The sequence below is a fragment of the Argentina anserina genome, chromosome 4 (genome assembly GCF_933775445.1).
Source record: "Argentina anserina chromosome 4, drPotAnse1.1, whole genome shotgun sequence".
Lineage (NCBI taxonomy): Eukaryota > Viridiplantae > Streptophyta > Magnoliopsida > Rosales > Rosaceae > Argentina > Argentina anserina.
Window position 1 is genome coordinate 2,906,913 of NC_065875.1, and position 25,141 is coordinate 2,932,053.

General features: G+C 37.2%; 3 protein-coding genes across 4 annotated transcripts in view; 2 read left to right on the forward strand and 1 right to left on the reverse strand.

Annotated features, from left to right (window-relative positions):
* LOC126789913 (casein kinase 1-like protein 10) overlaps positions 1-25,141 on the reverse strand; it is a 308,889-nt gene that overhangs the window by 242,933 nt on the left and 40,815 nt on the right. The window lies entirely within an intron of this gene.
* Positions 13,207-18,573, forward strand: LOC126789912 (protein NPGR2-like). Of its 2 annotated transcripts, none has more exons than XM_050515990.1 (6): positions 13,207-13,542; positions 14,138-14,412; positions 15,399-15,651; positions 15,976-17,192; positions 17,494-17,647; positions 18,055-18,573. In XM_050515990.1, exons 2-6 carry the CDS (start codon positions 14,158-14,160, stop codon positions 18,369-18,371), a joined length of 2,196 nt encoding a protein of 731 aa, XP_050371947.1. In that variant the 5' UTR covers positions 13,207-13,542; positions 14,138-14,157; the 3' UTR covers positions 18,372-18,573. The 2 variants fall into 2 exon arrangements, with proteins under 2 accessions (XP_050371947.1, XP_050371948.1); XM_050515991.1 differs by lacking the exon at positions 13,207-13,542 and adding an exon at positions 13,625-13,995.
* On the forward strand, positions 21,767-24,543 carry LOC126789916 (uncharacterized). The gene is made up of 9 exons (XM_050515995.1): positions 21,767-21,819; positions 21,939-22,081; positions 22,480-22,716; positions 22,904-23,033; positions 23,373-23,480; positions 23,567-23,669; positions 23,753-23,876; positions 24,012-24,207; positions 24,423-24,543. Exons 1-9 carry the CDS (start codon positions 21,767-21,769, stop codon positions 24,511-24,513), a joined length of 1,185 nt encoding a protein of 394 aa, XP_050371952.1. The 3' UTR covers positions 24,514-24,543.

A 25,141-nucleotide genomic window follows, 5' to 3' on the forward strand; every position in this document is an offset into this window, starting at 1 on the left:
CGTCATTTTTCCGGCATATCTCAGCAGTTCTTGCTGCCATGTTTTCCTAGTCCAAAATTCACCCGGTTTTGAGTTAATTTGACATGGTTTTCCGGTTAATTTTCCGGTTTTCTCCAAGTCGTTTCATAGCTCAAATGATTTTATTATTATTGGTGACCACCCACACCAATTGGATGGTTTTTACCACCCAAATTGTTTGGTATTCAACTGCTCCAATACCATGTTTTTCCAACTCTTGAGTTGAAGAATGTAGTTCTATTGCCATGTGATACATTCGATGGGATTGCCATTTGTTTCAATCTCCTCTCTTACAATATCCTACGGCGTATTGTGTAGAGAAGTTCACCGCGTCGTTGACTCTCTTAATCTTCATTTTGAGAATGTCCCGCCGTGAAATCGAGTGTCTTGCTAATTGTGTAACCACCCACACTGTCCTACGGCGCAGGTAGTTGTTTTACGGATCTCGTGCGGAGATTGTGTTCTATATCTTCGTGCCTTGCTAAGTTTTAAAGGCCATTCATGCCAATGATGGATTTTCATCTTGATATTTGTGTTAAGAATGGAGAGGAATAAATCTGTCAGATTTCATTGACAGTATCTTTTTCAAGCTTCGACAGTAGCTTTGTTAGCCTGTAGACATCGTTTTGCTTGCCTGCAGCAGTAGCTTTATGTAACTCAAGATTCTTTGAATCATGGGTTCGGTTTTACTGTCTTCTCGGTTTTGACATGATCGTTTTTTGGTCATTTTGAACAAGATATGATGATTCGAGTTCTTTGAAATTCACATTATCATCTATTTTTCATGTTCACGAAGCGATTGGAGGACCACCTCACCCATGCTCCACACGGTGAGGCCGAGCCTATCTGTGCCATGCACGGTGAGGCCGAGCCTGCCTATTTCGGCGACTCCATGGCATTAAGGCCGTCGGTGGCGGCATCCCCTCCTTCACAGGAGCTTGTGATGCCTCCCGTGTCTTCTAATGCCTCCATGACAATCTCTGATGCCAATCGCTCATTTTGCAAAGCTTGTTCTTTTGCTAGATTTCAAGGAAGTCCTTATTTGCTAAGGCTCCAACCGAGAACATTCCATTCTTACAAAGTATTTAAGGTGACATTAGTGGACCCTATCCAACCGAATACGGACATTTTTCGGTATTTTTATGGCATAGGTTAAGAGCATCGACGCGTTGGTCACACGTCGCTTTGCTTTCCACAAGAAACGCTGCATTCGCTAAAGTTTTTAGCTATGATCATCATACTAAGGGCTCACCACCCTTCCTATCCTCTCAAATCTATTTGAATGGATACCATTGGAGAGTTCACCTCCACGACTTTGATGATTTCATTTTGCATATCTACTAGGATCGTCGTTGAACATATTATTCCTCATGTTCATTCACCGCACGATCTAGCAGAGCTCGGACTTGGTTATGGGTACTAACCGGCCGATTTTTGCATGGGGATATGTAATGATGTTGCATGCAGCGACACTTATTCGTTTCAGACCCACAACTTGCCAAGTGTTTAGTGCGTACCAGATGGTCACTGGATACGATCCCAACGTTCTTTTCACTAACGCCTATTTGGTTAAAGTTATTTATGTGCCTCTATTGTAGTTATCTCAATGGGTCTACTTGAAACGATTAAGTATTCTGGTTGGTTATGATTTATGAATCACCAACACTTGTCCGCTATTTCCAATCTACAACCGTTGATCTCTATCCTGCGATATTAGCAGACGGTCACTTTGATGAGACATATTTCCCGTCGTTAGGGGGAGATATGAAATGCTCCCATTCTGGTTTTAACGCCAGGAATTGACGTGGTGTGGCACTATATCTCATTAAGATCCCGCACTACTCAAAGTGAGCAAATGTGCAACGCATTATCGACCTCCAGAAAGTCAAAGATTCGATGCTTAATGACTTTACCGATATTGTGAAAGTGACGAGATCGCACATAAATGCTGTGATGTGCCGGTAAGGTTGGAACTCTCAGAATATGAGAGAATTTCATATGACCTGGTCCTAGCACCGTTGGCACCATCCCTGACAGTGGGAAGGAAGCCGGCGATGGCACCATCGTACGCTGTGGTGTTGTCGGCGCCCGTGGCATTGCACCACAAAACAAGGGCGGCAAACGCAAAGATGGATTAGTAAGGGTCATAGCTTCGGTCTTGGCTCCTGCCTAGATGAGGGGGAGACCATTATTCTCTAGAATCAAAACTAGAAAGAAGCGAAGTGCGTAGGCACAAGTATTTCGCCCATCATCAAGAGATATTCTCTAAACATGTGTATCAACTAAGTTTCTGTGGGACGCTACAGACTCCTTTTGTTGATGTTAGAGAAGAATAGAAATCTCACGAATTGATCGTATACAGCGCGCGCGTGTGTTTAATGTATTGATCTCCCATGATTGATGTTGTATTCGCTTATGCTCTTATTCCGTTGTAAAGCATCAACGATGAGCAACTTGACCGAAGTGGAAAGAATCAATACAGGCTGAACTAGACTTGTTATGTTGGTCGTTGTTCGTAAGTGTAATGAGAAAGATGAAGTCATGCGATATATGCTGGACTTATGGCGCAAAGATTGTCTCATTATCCTAGTATTGACTACGATGAGTTATATTCTCTCGTTATGGACATAATTGCTTTCCGCTACTTGATCAGTAGTAGTGTCCATGAAAACTGATTTGCAGCATATGATAGTGGTCATAGAATATCTGTAAAGGGATCTTGACGCAGATATGAGAGTGCCCGAGGGACTTTAAATGCCTCCAGACCACGGAGAGATTATGTAATCAGATTGCAACGTTCGAGAGAACGTAGTACAATCGGTTGCAAGAACTCATACCCATATGTGTTCATATGAAGCTAATTCTTGATTCTCTATTCCGTCTAAGTATAGATGATGAAGAGATTCAATGAGCTATACATTCATACATGTTAGTGTTGTTGGGACACTATTGCTTTCATTATGACGTGATTAACTATGCACCTATGCATTGTCATTGGACTTGCATTGCTTCTTTGACATGGGTTTAGTTCTACACTTAGTGAACCAACACAAATCCTATCCACACCAACGCCGCCAGCAGCTCCAGCAACATCAACGTACGCCTTGGTGTAGCAGTCGACACTGGTAGCGTAGAAGATGCGTACGGTTCCGTTTTGGACCAAAATCAGTCCTTCATTGGTCCATTCCCCCATTCTCTTCGCGAAAGACACATTAAATGTGACAAATCAGAATCTGTCCAGTTTCGTAGGTCAACTTAAACGAGACCTACAGGACAGCTCGCTCGATGAAATATGGTGAAATTGGTACCGTTGGAAAGGTCTATGTGTCTACTTTCCAGGGACCAACCATTCGTTCATAGCTATCATATTGAGTGAGTTATGGCCGTTTTAGCAAAGTAGGACAGTCCTGTCCGGAAATTTGCAAGTCAGTCAACTTCGACAGAGCATTGTGAACTGCTCCGATCGGATGAGGTTGTGAACCTTATGTCACTGGAAAGCCACGGGTGTCTACTTTTCAGAACATTTTACGGTTCGCTGATACCTATTTTGACGAAGAAGTTATGGCCGTTTAAGTGAGTGAAGGTCATTCTACCCGAGAATCTGATTTTCATTGCAAACTCTTGTTTTGAGTTGTTATGCAATCTTGTTTCCTAAGATCTAAGTTTGGCTAAGTATAACATGGATGATCTAAGGATGTGTGGCTAGATTAATGGTTAATCATTAGCCCAAGACTACGTTTGAGAAGCATGTAATGAACGTTGTGTACGTTGTTCTTTGTACTCCATGATTATGGCACTAATCAGGGGGAGTTATTTCGTAGACTTCAGGGGGAGTCTAGCTCACATGATGTTATCAAATGTAGACGGTGCGTTGTGCTCTTTTTCCCTTCGATCAAGCTTTTATTTTACCCAAGAGGTTTTTATTTTGCTTGACAAGGTTTTTACCGAGGCAACGATGTGTGCACCGTGCAACCTAGGCATGCGACACAAGGGGGAGTGTTCCGGGAGAATTACTATTCTACCCTTATGTGTGTCTTAGCCTAATAGGTTTCCTGTTAGGAGATAGATTAGTATCTCCGTAATAGATTAGGACTCTGAATCCTACGGGATTGTGGTTTTGTAATGCCTATATATAGGCCTCCATATCATTCAATAATACACAATTATTTCATCCTGAAACACCAGGTTTATTTTTTACACGTATAAAAAAAGGTTTAAGTTTTACAATAGAACTTAGAAACTAATAGCAAGGTCGAAGATGGTGAAATCGGAGATGAATTTGCCATAGATTTCTTTCTGGTTCTTAAAGGTTAATTGCGTGCCCATGCTGGAAAGTGGAAACCCTTCGGAAAACCGAAAATGGGGCAAGGGGGTTTACAGGCTTCTTATTCATTTGGGGGTGTTGCTGCAGCAACCATTCATCATCTGCCATCTGCCACCTGACATGCTAGGAATTTGATTTGCAGACTTTTGACTTCGGCTTGTGTTGACCAACTTCTGTTCTAAGGTCAACATAACCTGCAATTACCCGATTCGGGGAAATATTCAATCTGTCCTGGTAGTATTTCATGACGCCATGAGGAAGGAGTGGTGGCGGCGGTTGATCAAGTTCGGCGGGATGGTACCAGCGGCGATTTGGTGGGGGCGGCAGTGGGTTTTGGTCTTTCGGGCTCTCTTGGTGGCCTGCGATTTTTGGTCCTAGGCTGAGGCCTCAATTTGGGTTGGTCCTGTTTGGGCCAAGCCTAAGTCCATTAAAGTAGCCCAGTTTCAGCATATATATTTTTACTGTTTTGTTATTTTTTGTAAGTATGGTTTACGTTTTTGCTTTCAATAAATAGAGGTGGGCTTGGTCCCGGGGTCTACACTCATTGTGTCTGGTTTATCCTAGGTAGGCGTCGAGTTCATTGCTTGGTCAAATGGTCGCAGCCTCTTAGTGGTATGATGAAACTTGGGGTCATTGTTATGTTTCAATAGCCACATAGTGGGAAAACTAATAGATATAGTAATTTATGGCTCTTCATGAACATTATCTTTCCGATATGTCGTCAAATTTGTAAAGCAAACGGATCCACCAATGTTGCACTCCTTGCTAATTAGTGCTTGTTAGAATGCATAAGTTATGTGGAGAGGCCTAATATTATTTCAAGATGTTCTTGCAGTATGGGGTTTAGGCTCAATGTCCCCCTTGTATTTTGCGATTTCATTAATGGATACGTTATGAGGGCAGCCGCCCATTTTTTATTTAAAAAAAACTCCAATTACCCGATTGAAAAACTTCTACCTATTTCCAATCACTCTTGGAGCCCTAAATTAAAGTCATTTTTTCCTGCGCATTTCGTAGGATTGATAATATAATGTAAAAGATGATGTACAGTAAAATATCTATAAAGTAACAGCCTCGGGATTAGTAAAAAATTAAAAATTATTAATTTATCGCGTTATTAATTTATCGATAAATCTTAATAAAAAAAATATATTAATCAATTAATAAATATTAATTTATTGATAAATTAATTTATTAATGTATAACAAATAGTTTTTCAGAAAATAAATGTTGTACTTTATTCAATGTACTACATTGATAATTTATTCAATAAACATTATTAAATGTATTAATTTGTTCGATGTATTATTACTTTGTTCATATTATATAAACATTATCAAATTTACTATTTTGTTGAATGTACTACATTATCAAGACAACGAGGATATTGAAAATATAATTTCTTATTACGCTAAGAAAAAATCACAAAAGAAATTATTATCATGTTAAAAAAAACATAATGAGATTCAAAGTGGCATCATTTTCAAGAAAAGAAAAGTAACAAATGAGTCAAACTTTACAAAGTATTAGTAAATGTAAAACTATTTTATATGTAATAAGAAATTATTATTTATATATCTGATATGGCTCATGTGTAGTCTCGAATTTCGATTATCTTATAAATGTAGCGAAATATTAATTTAGTACGTTAGTCCCAAATCGGGACCAATAAATATTATTATTTCAGTGAAGTTGTTAATCGAATATTAATTTAACGATATTTTACTGTAGCTAGCCACCTAATTGTAAAACTATGCTTTAAAAATGAATAATATGACAAGTAAAATATGGTTTCCTCACTGAATCTCTACTAACTATTTAATGACACGTTTATTAACTTAGAATGGAACTCATTAGGAATGAAATTTATTAGGAATGAGAGACGGAATAAATTTGGATGTGGAGATTTCAATTCTATTGAAATGTTTACTTTTAATATGGAATTAAAACATAAATAATACTAATTACAATTGATGTTGTTTACTTACCATCAGAATCAGAATTAAAATTAATTTGATTACTGAATTACCCATATATATCTATGAAGTCGCTTATTTCGTCTACCAATCAATAGTGCTATTGTGTTACATCAATTTTTACAATCAGAATGACATACAAATGTCACTACACCAATTTTCTTCTCCTTTAACACTCAATAAGACAAATCAATTCCAATTAAAAATTTCACTTATTGATAATAATTATGTAAATAAAAGAAAAACAATTAGATAATATTATTAGAAAAAGAGACGAACTAACTTTAAGTACTCCCGTAGAATATATGTGGTTGTTTATTTGTGGGTTTTAACAATATATATATATATATATATATATATATATATATATATATATTCTCAATTAGTTGGATAATTTGGAAATATTCTCAATTAAATTAGGGTAGTTTAGGTAATAAAAATTGATACCCAAACTGATAGAGGAGTTGATTTTGATACTCACCTCCTCCATTGGGTATCAAGTTAGTGGTTTTGGGAGGAATCGATTCTTAATGAGGAGGTAAAACCTACATTCATTTCAATTCTCCTATGTATTAATAAACGATAGAATTCTCTTATCCCATAATCAATTTCTCTATTTTTAATTTCATTCCACGTTAATAAACGTATCATAAGAGACGATCACTACCTTCCCCACGTTTTTATAGAACTTATAGATGGAGAAGTGAAAATTAAGGAGAATCGGCGCGGTATCGTGTCACTTTTCGAAAATAAATTTGGTAGTTGATCGATGCGGTTCGTCAACACTAGTTAGCTAGCTAGTTGTTTTTGTTACCAATCGATCTTCAACCTGGGATTACAAAGAGTGAGCTTTCTCGATCGATCATCAAGACAGTTAACTTACCATGCATATGCACAAGCCACAAGCTAGGGACTTATCGGCAGCTGCTCTTGAGAATGTGGAGGAAGTGATTCAAAGGTCTGATGACTCTGATCTACAAGCGATCGAATTTAGAGAAGGGTAGAATTTACACACCACCTGCCTTGAAGGAACTAAAACTAGTGAAGATAGTTTCCATTGTTTCATTTGTTTGGAAGTTGGAATTAGCAGCTTATAAGCTAGTTTACTTTTCCTTGATTTTACTGCATCATAATTAATGTTTTCATGTATTAATTTTTACATAATAAGGTGTCACTCTTTCCTTGTAAATGTCAAACAGATTACTAAGAGTCGTCTTTGATAATACAATTGGTACAAGAAATTACATGTAAACTTCATATCACTTCTAGCTCCCTTTAATCTCCATCATAGATATGCATGTCTTTTCACTTCCGGCTCTCTTAATTTAGGCCATATATAAATTCAGGTTCAAAGCTCCATTCGGGCTCGATCTCTATTTTTATCACCGCTGATCGCAGGGGCGGACTTGTTCACAGGGCCACTGGGTTGAAGCCCAGACAACTTTTAAGCACAAAATTCCCTAGGTATATATATATATTATATAGGCATATAGCCATACAACAGCCCATACAAAAACAAAAGAACAAAAATTAATTGAGAGTGAGAGACGTTAAACAGGCACGGTTCTCTTCGGTGTGAATACTTGTTCTGGGTTTAACGTCGAAGATTACGATTGGGTTAGAAAATTAAATTTTGATGGTTTAATACAGTGGGGCTTGGATGATAAATTAATAATGTGTTTTTATTTTTGTTGGCTTGTTATTCGAATAGATGTTCTCAGTTGCTCATCTTTTGTCATGGCGGATCACAGGAAAACCCAAAAGATTGAAAAATATATTTTCATCTTTAGCTTAGTATTGCTTACAACATATATTGCTTACAACATATATATGCTTGTTGTTTTCAATTCATGGGATTCAAGTTTATGTCCTTTTCCGATGTATGTTTTTATTGAAAAAAAAATATGAGAATGAGCCTGGGTTCCAAACCTTAAAAAAAAATTGTGTCATTATCAACTAGGATAAATAACCTTTGGATCCTGGATCGCTGATTGTAATAAAGAAATTAAATACATGCTCTACCTAGCAGTTAAGTAGTCAATATTTTAGTTTGCTGAATTTAAATGCGAGAGCTAATCATTTGAACATGCATGTTTTTCAACAAATAGCATTAAGTTCTTCTACCCGCCCCACATAACACTCATAACTCGACCGGAAAGATCGATCGGTAGCTAAAAGGTTGAAGCTGAAAACCAAGCATGCATATGCAAAAGCATGTCCAGATTCTTCTTTCTTAGGTCGACCAATCTCCACGTACTGATCCGGCCAATTTCATGCAAGTATGAACGATATATATGTATAGGACTGTGACTACGTACATAGATATTATGTACGTAGAGATAGCTATTTATATCTATTCTCTGGCGGGCATATACACACACAACCATACGATATATACCCCTGCTTTTGAAGAGACTGTCTATCAAACTGATCGTGCATACACCATTCTTTTGCAGGTCACCAATACTAGATTGATCAGTGATTTTTTATTTTGGTTCAATCATGCAAATATTATTGTACAAAAATCAGTCCCATCCAAGTTTCATTTTTGCATAAATTAATTTTAATCGACTGGGAGTACGTTAATCAAATTACGAGTATTAATCAAATTCAGTGGCGGATCTAGTATCCAAATGTTAGATGAGCGAAAAGAACCCAATATCAAAAACCGTAAATTTAGGTATAAACAACCCAATATCCAAAATTAAATAAACAACAAAGGAGAATTTGGAGACCTTAAATGGGTAAAATGGCAACATTCCTAATCAAATTTGAAGCCAAAAAGAATAATGGTGATTTATGAATTATAGAGAGAAGGGAGGAGATAGTGTAATTGAGTGAGAAAGAAGATAAAGAAAAAGGAAGCTTATGATGGAAGCAATAGCTTAAGTCAACCCAATAGATAAATCACAGGATTTGACCCAAACAGAAGCCAAAAATTTTAACATGACCCATTTATTTTCACCCCCACGGGAGCTGGTTCATGCAAGTTTAAGCAAATAACCCTATAAAATTAATCGGTTACGCACTTAAGTTACATGTTTTGACTAGTTTGAGATGCACTCTAGATGGATGTATAGTTTGCATTGATCGAGTTGATTCATTCATCTCACGTTGTCATATATTGATGGCATAATTGCCAATTCACTACCCTAATATTCATCTAAGTGTCAATTTGCTACTTTACTTTTTAATTCTGCCAAATTGCTACCCAAGTATTAATTTTGTCAATTTACTAACCTTAAACAAAATTTACTTCTCTTGGCTTTTCAAGATAATCCAATTTGTTTATTTGGATTTTCAAATTAAGTCAGTTGGTAGGGAGAATTGAAATTTTGATATGAAAAGATGATGACAAAATAATTAATTTTAGAAACATGGAGTAGGAAATTGGTAACATTAATACTTTGAGTAGCAAATTGGCTAATTATGAAAACCTAGGGTAGCAAATTAGTAGAAATAAAAGCTAGGGTAACAAATTGACACTAAGCTGAATCCTAACGGAACAAATTGGCTATTAAGCCCATATTAATTACTATAAGAATGACGTTGATACTCGATACCATTGTATGGTTAGTTTTTTTTTTTAACAAATGGGATAAACTTTCATTCATAAGAAACCGTTACAACAAGAAAATCCAACAAGACTTCCATGAGAAACAGAAACAACTAACAAAAGCCCCAAGAGGGCTCAAGCTAAACAACAAACATAAGACACAGGGCTTTAACCAGGCAAACCCACAATCTTGATCAGCCAAGGAGAACTCAACAATGAGGAATACACAATATAGATGGAGTCGTCAGGATTAGGGGTGGGCACGGGACGGGACGGGACGGGGCTCATCCCACGTCCCGTCCCACTCTTTTGAATCGAGACGGGATCGGGACGGGATGAGGGTTTTTAAGAATGCATCTCACTCGGGATTAATCCCGGTTGGGACGGGACGAGATCGGGACGGGACGGGACAAATCCCACCTTCCTATGGAGTTAAATAAAAACCTATATTTTTAATTTTTCATAACAAAGTAACATTTAATAATGAAATTTTAACAAAAAAAATACATATTATGTTCAAAATTATAATTTACCATTATTATTTGAGTTGATATAATTTTGAAGTTATTAAGAACATAAATTTGTTTCATTTTGATACAAATATATAAGAATTTTTAAGTTTTCATTAAAGGTGGGACGGGACGGGACGAAGCGGGATATAAATTATTCGTCCCACGTCCCATCCCACCATTATGAAACGGGACGGGATCGGGACGGGACGAACATTTTTAGATCTCTGTCCCGTCCCGTTCCTATGAATTTCGGGACGAGATTGGGACGGGATCGTGATTTCTATTTTTTATGCCCACCTCTAGTCAGAATGAAGAGCTAAACAACACGCACCATGACCCAGCCAAATGTAGTCATTGTTTAAGGCTTTGATGACGGTTCCAAGTTCCAACTAGATTGATACCAACAGACAAATCTCCAGATGCAAGTTTCAAGAACAAATAACCCAAACCATCTCCAATTTGGAGAACATCTTCTACCAATAAGTAAACCAAAGAGACTAGCTAAGCTTAAAAGATGAGATCCACTACCGGACCCAAGAGACAAACACCCAAAAGGTGTTCATACTCTTGAAGCATCACCTGGTGCCGCACAAATGGGCATACCCTATTTCGATTTGAGCTATGGAGAGCCACACTGTCACATTCCGGGACCACTCTGCCGTAATACGATATTGTCCGCTTTAGGCATAGCCCTCACTGTTTTGTTTCTGAGAGCTCACGAGTAACTTCTCAGTGGGTCACCCATCCTATGATTTCTAGCCCGAGCAAGCTTAACTTTGGATTTCATATCCCCTCCGAAACCATTGAGCCCCCAAAAGGTCTTGTGTTAGTTGGAGGTGGACATGTACATATAAGACACATCACCACCTCTCCGTTGGCCGATGTGAGATATTACAATCCACCCCCTTTAAGAGTCTGACGTCCTCATCGGTACACTCGCACCACATGGTAGAGTGGCTCTGATACCAAATTGTCACATCCCGAGATCGCTCTGCCGTAACACGATATTGTCTGCTTTGGGCGTAACCCTCACAGTTTTGTTTCTGAGAGCTCACGAATAACTTCCCAGTAGGTCACCCATCGTATGATTGCTCTAGCCCGAACAAGCTTAACTTCAGAGTTCTCATCCATATCGAAGCCATTGAGCCCCGAAAAGACCTAGTGTTAGATAGAAGTGAGCATGTACATATAAGACATATCACCTCCTATCCATTGACTGATGTGAGATATTACACACACATAGACCATATTTACAAGTCATGGTAGAAGGAACAAGATAAGAGCCACTACTAGAGGGACACACAAGTACGACAAGTAGTTTGAGCTGTAATCAAAGATTAGATTTGGACAAAGGAGAGTTGGGATCATAAGGAACAAATCAAGGATCAGACCAAAGAGAAAACAAAACAGAAGGGAAAAGCCCAAAGGTCGACATGAGAGGCACAAAGCCTCGGATCAGACCATAGCGGATAGAGATCCCAAAAGAGATAGAGACCATGACATAAGCATAGAGATGCAGACCAAAAGGAAAGACATAAAATTTAAGCCTTTCCCATCTCTCAGACCAAGATCCAAATCAAAAAGATCCAGATCCGGTATGAGAGAGGAGAGGGAAGGAGGCGCTGTGTAGAGAGAAGGCATAGAGAAAAAAGTTGGAGAGAGAGGAGTGTGTAGTTTTTTTTTTCCAATTGTATGGTTAGTTCTTGGCAGTCCTTTGACTGTTCCACATTGTGGGATCATTGGATTGGTTGTGGAATGGACTTCTGGGATAATTGATTAGTATTTGCTTAATTAGTTTGTGCTTATCTAATATGATGTAACGGATTTGAATTGATAACTTCCATATTGTCTAACTGTGGAGTGGGTTTCTTGTTTCATCTGCTAAATGGGTGAAGGCGAATCAAATGGAGGAAGTATCATGGATGGCCATGTACAGATCACTTCAGCACTTCAATTTATCTTGAAACCAAAATAGAGCACAGTTTAAGTTTCAACATGATTCCACTGGTGTCCATCAAATCCTAATTGTTGAAATATCAGATCAGTTCAATTAGAGCAAAAAAAAAAAAAGATAGTAACCCTTTTTTTAGATCAATTGAAGGTACAGTAAAACCTTATTAACTTAATACACGATTAATTAATAATCTCGTTAAAATAATAAATTTTATCACGACTTTGAGTTAATGTGTTAAATTAATAATTCTCTAAATTTATAAGATAATATAAATTCAAAACTTCACATAGACCCACTAAATATATAAATTAATAATTATTTATCACGTATAAATAATTTTACATTTATGAGTATTTTGTAAATTCTAACTTATTTGTTACTTGTTTTTTTTCTTGAAAATAATGTCATCTTGAATCTCATTGTGCCATAACTTCGGGTATGTATTTCTCATAATGCAACAATAATTTATTATACTTTGATAATTTAATAAATATTAATTTATAAATAAATTAATAATACGGTAAATTGATAATTTTTATTGGTCCGGAGCATATTAATATATAGAAATTTAACTGTACATTTGATATTTTAATCCCTTTTTTTTTTGAACTTTTCACACGTTAATGCGATTAACATCCCCACATTTTGATTTTTTTGACCGTACCATTCTAACTCCCTCTTCGCTTCTTGGCTTGATTGCATACGACTCTGGGCAGTTGACTGAACTCATGCCGGTGGAAAATGGTGGGGGGTTTGATTTTCAAACTGGGCCCCTGACATTCCTTTCGAATTGCCTGCCATATACCTATATAATTAATCCTGTTTAATATTAATCATGCGTTTTTTCAAGTAATTAACAAGTCTCACAAAACAAACTGTTCCCTCTGTAATGTTCACACCCTTGAATGAAGATTCAGAGGGTTAGCTTTCATAATTTAATGCCCCCCAGTTGTAGGGACAACAACCTCAAGCAACCCAGAAGACTTGTTCAGACAAGACACAAACAGAGAAACAAGAAGAAGAAGAAGTTTAAGAAGTTGAAGTGGAAAAAGGAAGGAGCTTTGGATTCTAGGTGAACAGAAGGAGAAGTGTTCAACTGGGTTAGTTGTTTTAGTTCTGTTTTTGGATGAATTGGGGGAGAGATGCATAGGGAAGTTGGTGCTTTGTGGGCTCTGTCATTGCTTCTTTTAGCCAACCAAAAGGTACTTTCTTTTCTCTCTTTGATCTCCCCCCTGTTATACTGCAATGGGTATTGTTTTTTTATTTTCCCTATTTCTTTGACTTTATGTTGCACAATCATTGTGGTTTCCTTTGATTGTGGGTGTTGAATTGAACTGGGTGGATTTTTATGAGTTATATATATGTGTTCTTTTGGTTCTTTTCATCTTTAATGAGCTGGTTGTGGGGGTTAGTGTTTGCAATTGGTGGATGCTGTTGGTTCTTTGAATTGGGCTTCAGCTTTCCAGTTTAAGGGTTGTGTTGAAATTTTGAGTTCTGGGAATCAGGATTTTAGAGTGAGAAGTATACTAAAATTGTTCTACAATTCATTCTTGGAACTTGGTCTTTGGAGCTTAAAGCTTCTGTCTATTATGTGGATGTGATATGCATATTCATTTTGTTGGTTGTTAAGCATACTAAATCTTCAGGTGCAAGAAGTAAGTTATAGGCTACATAACATGTCTGTTCATGATCTTATACCTTTAGAGCTAATGTGTTCTGCATTTACTTTTCTTTGGAAGGTTCTGATTTTTGTTTTGTCCTTTTATTGTTGTATGGTGATGCTGTTTTGGAGAAAAGTTCAATTGGAATGATCCAGTATGAAAGTTAAGAAGTGGATGAATAAAAGAAGATTCAGCATCAGAGGAAGGTTGCAAAAGATGCTGAAGTGTATGTGTTCTGGGGAGCAGTTCAAGGTAGAGGATGTAGCTCATTCATCTGACTCCCTGGCTACTAGAGACTATTCAGCCAGCGGGTACTCATCTCGAACAGGTGAGGTAGAAACAAAGGTGGATAATAGCAATATTGAAGAAGCTGAGTCCTCTCTGCGTGAAAGTGGTTATCTAAACTATGAGGTTGGTTGCATCTATTCTTTTGCCTTTCTTCTTGAATTTTTCTGATTTATTTCATACATTTAGTGGAATAACTTGCCCATGCTATAATTGAATTTTCTCTGTGGTTGATAATGCCTATATTAGTTCAAAAAAAAAAAATATATATATATATCTGTAAGGTTCTATCCTTCATGGATGATAGTGCAACTTATATTGACTCGCATCACAGTAAGCTAGTTGTTACTGTCCCAATGAGCTCATTTGTAGGTTTACCTTTTGAGTTAAAAATAGTGTCCAACAGCATTAAATGATCAAGCAAGATAGTGCCAAATTCGAGATTATTCTTAGTAACGTTTGACATCTACCATCTGGGTAGAGATTGGCAATTTTATTTGAAATATAAATGGCATGAAAGTTTTTTTAGGTCCTTTGAATATGAAACCAGGTTTAATCATGATTGACACATTTAAAAGGTGATGGCACTGTGAAGGTATTATTTATGTTGCAGTCATTGACCGTACTGATCAACAGATTTGGCAGTGGGTGAATTTGTACAGGTTATGGGCTCTCTAGGCACCTTGAGCTGACTTTGTGCTTTTCTTCCCTGTTAATAGCTTAAGATATAATAGTTACATTTGTTAGTCTCCTCGTCATATAGTCCTTTTGAGAAATACGATGTTTTTGTATTTCATTTTTCTTTCTTCCCCAAAACCATGACTGAGAGGGGTAGAATTTACAGCACTGACATTTGAAAATTTCACTTCTTTTAAGATGCAACTGGTTGGGTTTGATTATAATTATTGTTTGGCAGTCAACAGTGATATTGATATTGCATTAAATTTTAGTACAAAAGAATCGAATTTGGCCATTATTGCTATTGATACACTTAAGTGGTTTACTGCATACCAGAACGATCTGCATGGTCACATTTATGAATTGTGCTTGGCTTGAATCTTCATTCGTATTGATAATTTCTAAAGGGTACGAGTCCTGCATATATTTCATAGGAAGCAAGAGCTCTTTTAGGAAGGCTTGAGTATCAAAAAGGTAACACACAAGCTGCTCTTCAAGTATTTGAAGGAATAGACATTGGTGCTGTGATTCCTAAGATAAAAGTTTCCATTTCTCGAAGATGTGAGTTTAACAGACGTCGTTCTCAAAGTGATGCTGTTCCACCCATGTCTATGCATGCTATTAGTTTGCTCCTTGAATCTGTTTTGCTTAAAGCGAAATCATTTCAGACTCTTGGAAGGTTTGCAGGTACTATTTCCATGTCCTGTTTTCTCTCCTCTTGTATTGGTTTTCATGCCATGACTCATGAGCTTCAGACAATCCAGGAACATAAGGTTTTCGTGCTACTATTATTTACATCTTCTGAATTCTATGCTGACCTTTATGGTCTCTTTGGTTTAATACTTTGTTAACAGTCCCCTACACAATTTTGTTGCATCTTCTCAGCTTTCTATAACAATCAATGAAAGTGAAAAATTATTGACATAGTGCACTTATGAAATTCTTGAGATACTACAATTTCATGTAAGAAGTAGCTTTGCTAATTTGCTGTGTCCACCTGCATTTTTTCAGAAGCTGCTCAATCATGCAAAATTATTTTGGACACTGTTGAAGCTGCATTACCAGAGGGCTTGCCTTTAAATTTTGCTTCTGATTGTAAATTACAAGAGACTGTTGGTAAAGCTGTTAAGCTACTTCCAGAGTTGTATATACTTGCTGGGGATCCCCAAGAAGCTATCTTGTCATACAGGCAGGCTCTCCTCTACCATTGGAGTCTTGATGTTGAAACTACTTCAAGGATAGAAAAAGAGTTTGCAGTTTTTCTACTGTATAGTGGTTGTGATGCAAACCCTCCGAATCTTCGTTCACAGATGGAAAGCTCCTTTGTGCCGAAAAACAATATAGAAGAGGCTGTTCTGCTGCTGCTGATTCTTTTAAGGAAATTTTTTGTTGGAAGGATTGTATGGGATCCTTCTATTATTGAGCATCTTTCCTTTGCCTTGTCTGTTTCAGGGACACTAAGTGCTCTAGCCCATCAGATAGAAGAATTGAGTCCTGGTATTATGGGAAGAAAAGAAAGATACTTCACTCTAGCTCTGTGTTACTATGGGGAAGGTGAGAACTTGGTCGCTTTAAATCTTTTGAGGAATATTTTAAATGATCGAGAGACCACAGACTGCATTCTGGAATCATTACTTGCCTCCAAGATTTGCAGTGAAAATTTGGTTTGCATTGAGGATGGAATATTATTTGCATGTAAAGCACTTTCAGAGTTGGATGGAACATGCTACCCTCTGCTGAGTATTGCACATTGCTTACTGGGTGTTTCCTTGTCAGTTAAGTCCAGATCAGTTTCTTCCGACTCTGAAAGGATTTTGAAGCAGTCTGAAGCATTACAAGCACTACAAACTGCTGAGACAATCATGAGAGAAAGGAATCCATATATTGTGTTTCATCTTTGTCTAGAACATGCTGAGCAAAGGAAGTTGGAAGTTGCACTTTCTTATGCAAAGGAGCTATTAAATCTTGAGGCTGGGTCTAGTATAAAAGCATATACTCTTTTGGCAAAAATATTGTCAGCTCAAAAAAGATTTATTGATGCTGAGATTGTAATCAATGCTGCTCTCGATCAGACGGGGAAGTGGGATCAAGGAGAACTGTTGCGAACTAAAGCAAAGCTTCTAATTGCACAGGGCCAGTTAAAGAATGCCATAGAAACATATACACACCTTCTGGCTGTTCTGCAAGTTCGGAGTAAAAACTTGGGTGTTGAGAAGAGGCTTCTAAAGGTAGTGATGATTACATCCAATACAAATCAGGTCTTTTTTCTGTGAATCCATGCATGTTTGTCACATTCTTTAGATAGTGTAGCTAATATTATCATCATATATGGGTTTTAACTGTAGTTTTCATAAAATTTATAAGTGGGCTGGCATTGCACTTTTTCGTGGTTGATAAGGAATATGCTACAGCAAATAAGTGGACTTTTATTTATTATTATTATTTTTGAAAGTGGAAATGCTAAGCTTTGTCGTTGGTCAAGGATGTAGCTAATTGGATAACGTGTAACATTCATTTACATTTTTACAGAAAAGAATAAACCATAACAGAAGCTTGGAAATGGAGACATGGCATGATTTAGCTAATTTATACACAAATTTGTCACAATGGCGGGATGCTGAGGTCTGCCTTTCAAAATCCCAGGCTATCAATCCTCTTTCTGCTTCCAGATGGCACTGTACAGGTATGTTAATGTTAAGAAACTGCATTATACATTGACATATGATTCTAGTTTGCTTTCCTTGATCTATTTCATTTACATAGGAATAATTGGTCCCTGGAAAATGACAATCATGAATAGTATGTCTTGAAGTTGGCTTTCTAAAGTAAGAATGCCATGGCATAACTTTAACTAACTTTGGTAATATAAATTTGACAGCTGATTTTTGAAATAACAGATCATAACAGTTGCTTGGAAAATTGACTTGTTGTTTAATACTTTAATCTAGATCTTACAAAATTGTGGCACGAAAGTTTTATTTTCTTGAAGTCAGTTAAATTACTTAAATACCATTATTTGATCTTCTAAAGATTGCAAGCTTAGTTTGATGATCACTACTGCATATACTTAACGCTTGGTTGTTTCTCTAGGTTTACTTTATGAAGCCAAGGGCCTTCACCAAGAAGCTTTGAAATCATTCAGGAAAGCTTTAGATGTTGAACCCACCCATGTCCCAAGCTTGATATCCACTGCATGTATTCTCAGAAAATATGGTGGTCAATCATTGCCAGTTGTCAGAAGCTTTCTCATGGATGCGCTACGACTTGACAGATCAAATCCTTCCGCCTGGTACAATCTGGGGCTGCTCTACAAAGCTGATCCACGGTCGTCGCCATTAGAAACTGCCGAGTGCTTTGAGGCAGCAGTTTATCTAGAAGAACATGCGCCGATTGAATCCTTCCGATGAACACTCTACTTACACACCTTCTCACCATGTATGATAGTCGACTAAAACAGTAAAATGTCTGTTATAGTTCGTGGAACTGATTCTTTTTGATGATACGAACAGTCGAACATAGAATACGAAAAATGTTGATAGCTATCAGTGTTTAATTGGCTTCACTCCAAATTATATTTAACTCTACTATAATGGTGTTTACTTTCGAGCTTATGATATTGTCTGTGTTTTGCATTATTAAGTTTTGTTCTTCTATCCTCTGTATATGATTTTGTAACCTAAGCAATTGTTCTTCGAGACCCTAACACTATATTGAAGTTAGCAAAGGTCTCATAAAGAAGTAGTGTGTGTCAAGCTAAGTACCTTGTTTAAATGCACAAACACAAGACTAAACATTGTGAAGACGGTACAGACGTGCAGCCTTTGATCTTCAGGATTTCGAAGTCCTTAAGTTTTTTTTTTAAGTAATTTTTTTTCTTATGTTATCCTAGCCTCCTAGTAACTCTAGGAAATAAAAAAACTTGAGCAAATAGGAAAAGTTTTCCAAGCAAAATCAGGGAACATATAATTCCCATTATCTAAAGGATTATTACTCCTTGCCTCATTAGAAAACATATATAGGACAATACTTGCCATATCTGAAGTACTACTCCCTCTATAAATAAAGAAGTATCAAACTCAACTTGAAACATACACGATACATCAATATATTTCTCTATAGTAGGCTCGAGAGGTCTCACACAAACACGTCATGGGCGGTTGTTTTAGTATTGCTTCTTCCGAAGGTGATCATCGAAGAATTAAGCGAGAAGAAGATACCAAATACAACAACATACATGAAGATACAGAGTCTGAGAATGAAGATACAGAGTCTGTTGTTTCCTCGGTTAGCTCTGATCACATGCAATTACCAACCAACTTTGATACCGACTATAAGAACGTGTCGTATAAGGACTGGATTCAAGCTCACCGCAACGAAAGCAGCCCACAAGGAGAAGATTCAGACTCTGATGTTTCCTCAGTTAGCTCTGATCATATGAAATTACCAACCAATTTCGATACCGACTACAAGAATGTGTCGTATAAGGATTGGATTCAAGCTCAAAGCCGTGCGGACGACAAGAAGATCCAGACTGAATTTGAGCACTTCACTTGATCCACTGCTTAGACAATAATTCTCGTTAAGATTCTTAGCAATAAAGTTGATCGTTCTCGATTAACAGTTGCATGCATGCATACATGCTCCTTTTTTTTTTGTTTATTTTTTTATTTAGAATTTCTTTTTTATTCAGTCGAACAAGATATTTGTTATCGGTCAGCCTTATTACATTTATTATTGTTAGTTTACTTATTATACATTTGTTAATCCGGAATTTTAGATTTATACTTTCCATCCCCTGTGCAATTTACATTTTGTCAATGTATTATCAACTTTAAATCAGTATTGATTCCATTTGGTACGTAGAATATTGGAAGTGATGTAAGAATTGAAGAGAGAACGATGAAAATGTATAACTTTGACGGTAGGGTTAGAGTCTGACGTATTCCAATCATCGCAAATGAGGGTCAAGAGGGTCCCTAAGAAGAAGGAACTACTTGCTGCAATGGAGGCATCTGGTAACAGCAATTTTATGTTTGCATGTGTCTAATGCTTTCATTTAATTCTTGTTGATAATTGTGTATATGTTGGTAGATGTGATGAAGAAGTGGGAAAGCAGCTCTTGGGGTCAGAAATTGGTTGTTCAGAAGAGAAAACTGAGCAGGACGACTGAGGCTCACCTGAGCTTCATAGGTGGGTGCTGAAGTCACCTTCTTCTTGTCCCCAAGCTTGGAGAGAAGGAAGTTATTGCTTCGAGAGATAGATCAAGCTGCTTCAGTGGTCTGGAGTGGTTGCTCAGAGCGGTCGTGGCATGGGGACAAGAAGATGAGGATGACTTCAGCATTCATCCATGCAGCTCTTGACCTAAGATCAAGATTGGTTCTAAGCCTTTACACAATTGCATATCTTATCAACTTTAAATTCCTTTTTTATAAGAAGTGTCGTACAATTTCTCATTTAGCCACTTATTTGATGATTTTTGTAACTTTTATTGACATCCAATTTTCTTGAACTCTCCCAAAGCTGATAATGATTTCTTATTTCAGAGGGCTAGGCTGGTGAAGAGTGAGCTTTATAATCTGAAGAAGAAGGGGGTTACAGCTTAAGCAATACTTCAGGCTGACAGTTTTGTCAAAGGGTTTCCTTTCAAAACAGAACCTTGTATTGTGTATCTAGCAAAACAAAGAAACACGTTTATATTTCAGAGATATCATTCATACTTGTCATGACTCATGAGTACCTTCATTATTTTCCTCAACTCCCTTTCCGCTCTTGCTTGCTTCATGTGGAGTTTCAGTATCCTGTATGAATGTTACATGCTTTCTGTAGGTGCACACTTTGAATAGGGCGTTCTACAGTCCCATAGTCATGATCTGAGGAGATTCAATCACCATACTCAGGATGTGGCGTGGTTTCAGTTAACCACGTTAAGGGATGGTCGTGCAGTTGTCTAATAGAACTATTAGATGCAGCTGGTCGTATAGGTTCCCTGAATCATCTTTTAGATAGTATAATTCACTTGGGATTTATAGTTTTGAGTAGTTTATTGGGTGTATAGATCTACCAGCAGGTCTCAGCTTGTCTGCCTTTTTGTGGACTTCTCCACTAGAAGACTTTGAGAGCGTACTTGCCATACCAACTATCTGCTGCCACTGAAGTTTCTAGCTATTGTCATTGAAAGCTACAAGTAGCGAATGTTGTCTGTCATTAGCTAGTAATGTTTTCGAAGTTTCATAGCTATTCTCATTGAAATCATCAGACATCAGTTTCTGTCACCGGAGTTTCGTAGGAGGGCCTCGTTGCTCTCTTTGGCATAGATGCTGTGCTCACATCATATGATTTAGGTGGTAGAAGTACTCTGAACATTTGAACAGTTAACCCCAAAGGCTTAATGAATTCAGGGTTGGTTTTGCGTTTGGTACTCAGATGAACATACTGAATTAATTCCTAATTTCTTTACATCATTTTTTTTAAACCATTAGATGCTTGAGAAACCAAAGTGAATTAGATGCTTGTCAATGGAGAGGCAAAATAAACTGATTTTTCTTCAAGACTCTTTAATCGTTTAGGGTCACAGTTTAACTTCCAAAGAAAATAGTATAGAAGTTAGAAAAAAAAAGGGTAAGAAACCGCTTAACATAATCTTCTTAACCAAATTAAACCTCTTATTTTGTTTCGTGTGGATCAAGTCCTCATAAACCCTAACAAAGATTTTTGGTTTTCTTCATCATCAACTACCCCAAAACCCATTCACAAAATTACATCAAATCACATTCGTAGTTCTTCACTCTTGGGTTAAATCAACATGGCGGAAGTTGAAGCTCTGGTTAATGAACTTGCCACCAAGTTTAGGAAACGGTAAGTTACAACATTGTTCCAAACTTCCAGGGATAAGTGGATAACACATGCATGCATAAGTCTCTATACGAAACGGTGCGTTTAGTTACCTAATATCTGGCGGCTGTTGGTGGCTGCAGGAAGGTGGAGGGTTCGGGAGAGACTGCTCGGCTGACGGCGGAGTTGTTCCGGACTGTGATATCCCACCAGAGGGTGACGTCAGCCGTCCTTGTTGAGGTCATCAGAGATGTTGGCCAGAAGCTTATTGCTGCTAACCCTGTTGGTATGTATGCTCTGATTTTTGTTAAAACTGAAAGGTTTTTTGGAATCTGATTGCAACATAATCTTGATGAAAATTACTAAGCCTTTAGATGGAGAATGTGTCTTGCACAACACTGGTTTCATATAATCCAAATTTATCCCTTATTCCTATTCAAATTCCATCATTAATTACATTCTGCTACGAATCTTGATCTAGTAACATAAGAGATTATCAAGAAGTTATTGTTAGGATATGGTCAGTCTTTTTCAAGCAATGGCTGATCAGGTGATCAGATGTAAGCTATTGCAACAGCATTAGCGAGTCTGCTGTATAGCCAGTTTAATAGCTTTTGATCTGTGTAATTGTGCCTTTGTGGTGTATATTTGTAATGGACATGTTGACTGTACGTGAAAATGCAGAGCTTGCTGTTGGGAACATTGTGAGGCGTGTTCTGCGCATCATTAGGGACAGTGACACTTCTCTGGAAGTTGAAGGATTGACTTTAATCCCTCAAGGTGATGATGGAGATATTGTTGAGGAAGATGATAAACCATTTAAATTATCTGATGCTATTTCCCAAACAATTGTCCTGCCACCTTCGTTGGTTGCACAGCTTGAAAGCAAACCCAACTTGGTTCGCCACTTTGAGGGCAAAGGCAAGTTTCAATGCAATCTGTATGGTTTATTACATGCACTGTTATTGAAAAACATTCGTTATTTGATGCTTGCAAGACATATTTATGGTATCAATGATAAGATTTTTACATGTCTTAATACAGAAAAACCTAGGAGGTTTAATATCTATGTATTATTCAAAAGTTTATGTGAATTTCTTACTTGTAGCAGCAGATAAAACTCTACTGAGGTGGCAGTTTAAGCACCAGATCATTGAGGAAGTTAATGATCTCATTGAGGATATAAATACTTGCCACGAATCAATCGCAGACCAGGCCTTAGAGCTTATACATCAAAAGTATAATCTCTTTTACCCAAACTAGTTTCAGTGATTGATTTCCTGCATATTGAAACATATCTAGTGACACATTTGGTTTTCATATGTCAATCCAGTATGCAATTAGTGATGTCACTCTCTGAGTTAAAATGTTTTTGTTGTCAAACCTCATAAATTTATGTTTCTGTTTTGATATTCAATACACAAAAAGTGTTAGCAGCAGTTGTGGATTGGAGATTTTTGTTTTCTTTAAACTGCACAATTGTCCGTGCACTAGGATGGACAACTAAAATGTGCTGAACCTTAGGTCAATTTCTTTAACTTTATTATACTAAATGCAAACTGGAACTGCTTTTTCAGTGAGGTGATACTAACCTTGGGTCATTCAAGGACTGTGAAGAACTTCCTCTATGCTGCAACGGAGAAGAAAAGATCTTTCCAGGTCTATGTGGCCGAGGGTGCTCCTAAGTTTGTACACAATCTGAGTCTATTCTGTTTTTAAATTATTTCTTCTTTTCTCTAATTTTTTTGCTGCTTACTTGGTGGTGTTTTAGGCATTTAGGGCTTGTGCTTGCAAATGAGTTGGCTGAAAAGCATTTGCAAATAACTGTCATTCCGGACGCATCAGTGTTTGCCATGATTTCAAGAGTTAACATGGTAATTGTGGACTTTGCATACTTGTTCTCTTATATTTGATCAGTGTACAATTTTAGCTGCTCTAACTTGCAGATGACATGTAGGTTATAGTCGGGGTTCATGCTGTGATGGCCAACGGTGGGATCATGGCCCCTGTTGGGATGAATATGCTTGCACTTGCTGCAAAAAGGCATGCTGTTCCATTTGTTGTGGTTGCTGGCACTCATAGGTATTGCATAAGAAAACTTGATCAAATAAGACGATGGATATTAGTTTGGATACATTAACTTAAAATTCTACTGTAAATGTGAGATTTTGCCCCCTGTTTGTATATTGTTTTCTCAATGTTGCCTTGTTTGTTTCAGTTATGTCCCCTGTTCCCAAACAATCCAGAGGTTTTGCTGAATGATATGAGAAGTCCATCTGAGCTATTATCTTTTGGGGATTTCTCAGATTGCATGGACTTTAGTGTTGGCAGTGGAGCTCCTCTTTTGCATGTTGTTAATCCTGCATTTGATTATGTGCCACCCGAGCTAGTCAGTCTTTTCGTTACTGAAATGTAAGATTTTTTCACTTCTTTTTTATTTTTTTCCATGTATTTCAAGCAGTCAATTCCCATTTCTTTGATTATTTATGACTGTTTGTACGAGTCAATCACAATAGTTTAGTACCAGCGGTATAAGTTTGGCCGTTTGGGTGTTTAACACATTGTTCTTATCATATAATAGCTGATGGCATAGCTGATATAACCAATGTTTTTCACTTCATTTGCAGAGGGGGCTACCATCCATCATACATCTATAGGCTCGTTTCGGATTATTACTCTGCTGATGATATAGTTCTGCACCAAAAACCTGCTTCCTGAAAGTTCTAACTCAATACAAATTCGTTAACTACTTTTTCTTCCTTTTTTTTTAGTTGTTATGTTTTTTGAGGGGAATGATGGTGCTTGCAGTCTTAGTCTTCGAACATGTTCAAGTATCACAAAGTAATATAGATTTCACGATTTTCTACTTTTTGGATAAAAGGAAAGTGGAAGTTAAGTATCAATGCTTATGATCAATTGCGTAAGACAAGAGCTAGCTGTTGTGACGAGTAATCGTATGCGTGGTGTTTATGCATTCAGATCAATGTGGGGGCTTGTTTCCCATTATCATGGAGCTAGCCCTTAATGTTCTTGGAGCTGACATACAATCCCCTTTGAAGTTGAGAGTTGAGATAGTAATATTTATTTGAAGAACACTTCATTAATATATTATAATAACATGATCTACTCAGTAATATTTTGAATCTTTTTCCATTTTCTTACACCAAATGTATAGACTATATGTTTTAATTCCAGTCAGTCGTTATTTTAATTCCTACTATAGTTAATTCACAACTAGAAGCTAAAACTAATTAGATATGAGTATGTGACAAAGCTACAAAAAAGCTAGATAATTTTAACACCTGAGATGCAACTATGTAAGTATGTAGATACTAGCTAGTAAGAT

Excerpts from the sequence above, each read along its gene's own strand:
- LOC126789912 (XM_050515990.1), top strand. The coding sequence starts at position 14,158 with ATGAAAGTTAAGAAGTGGATGAATAAAAGAAGATTCAGCATCAGAGGA. Across the intron at positions 15,652-15,975 it reads GACTCTTGGAAGGTTTGCAG|AAGCTGCTCAATCATGCAAA; the intron begins GTACTATTTCCA and ends GCATTTTTTCAG. Across the intron at positions 17,648-18,054 it reads TTCCAGATGGCACTGTACAG|GTTTACTTTATGAAGCCAAG; the intron begins GTATGTTAATGT and ends TTGTTTCTCTAG.
- LOC126789916 (XM_050515995.1), top strand. The coding sequence starts at position 21,767 with ATGGCGGAAGTTGAAGCTCTGGTTAATGAACTTGCCACCAAGTTTAGG. Across the intron at positions 22,082-22,479 it reads TATTGCTGCTAACCCTGTTG|AGCTTGCTGTTGGGAACATT; the intron begins GTATGTATGCTC and ends GTGAAAATGCAG. Across the intron at positions 23,481-23,566 it reads GTGGCCGAGGGTGCTCCTAA|GCATTTAGGGCTTGTGCTTG; the intron begins GTTTGTACACAA and ends GTGGTGTTTTAG.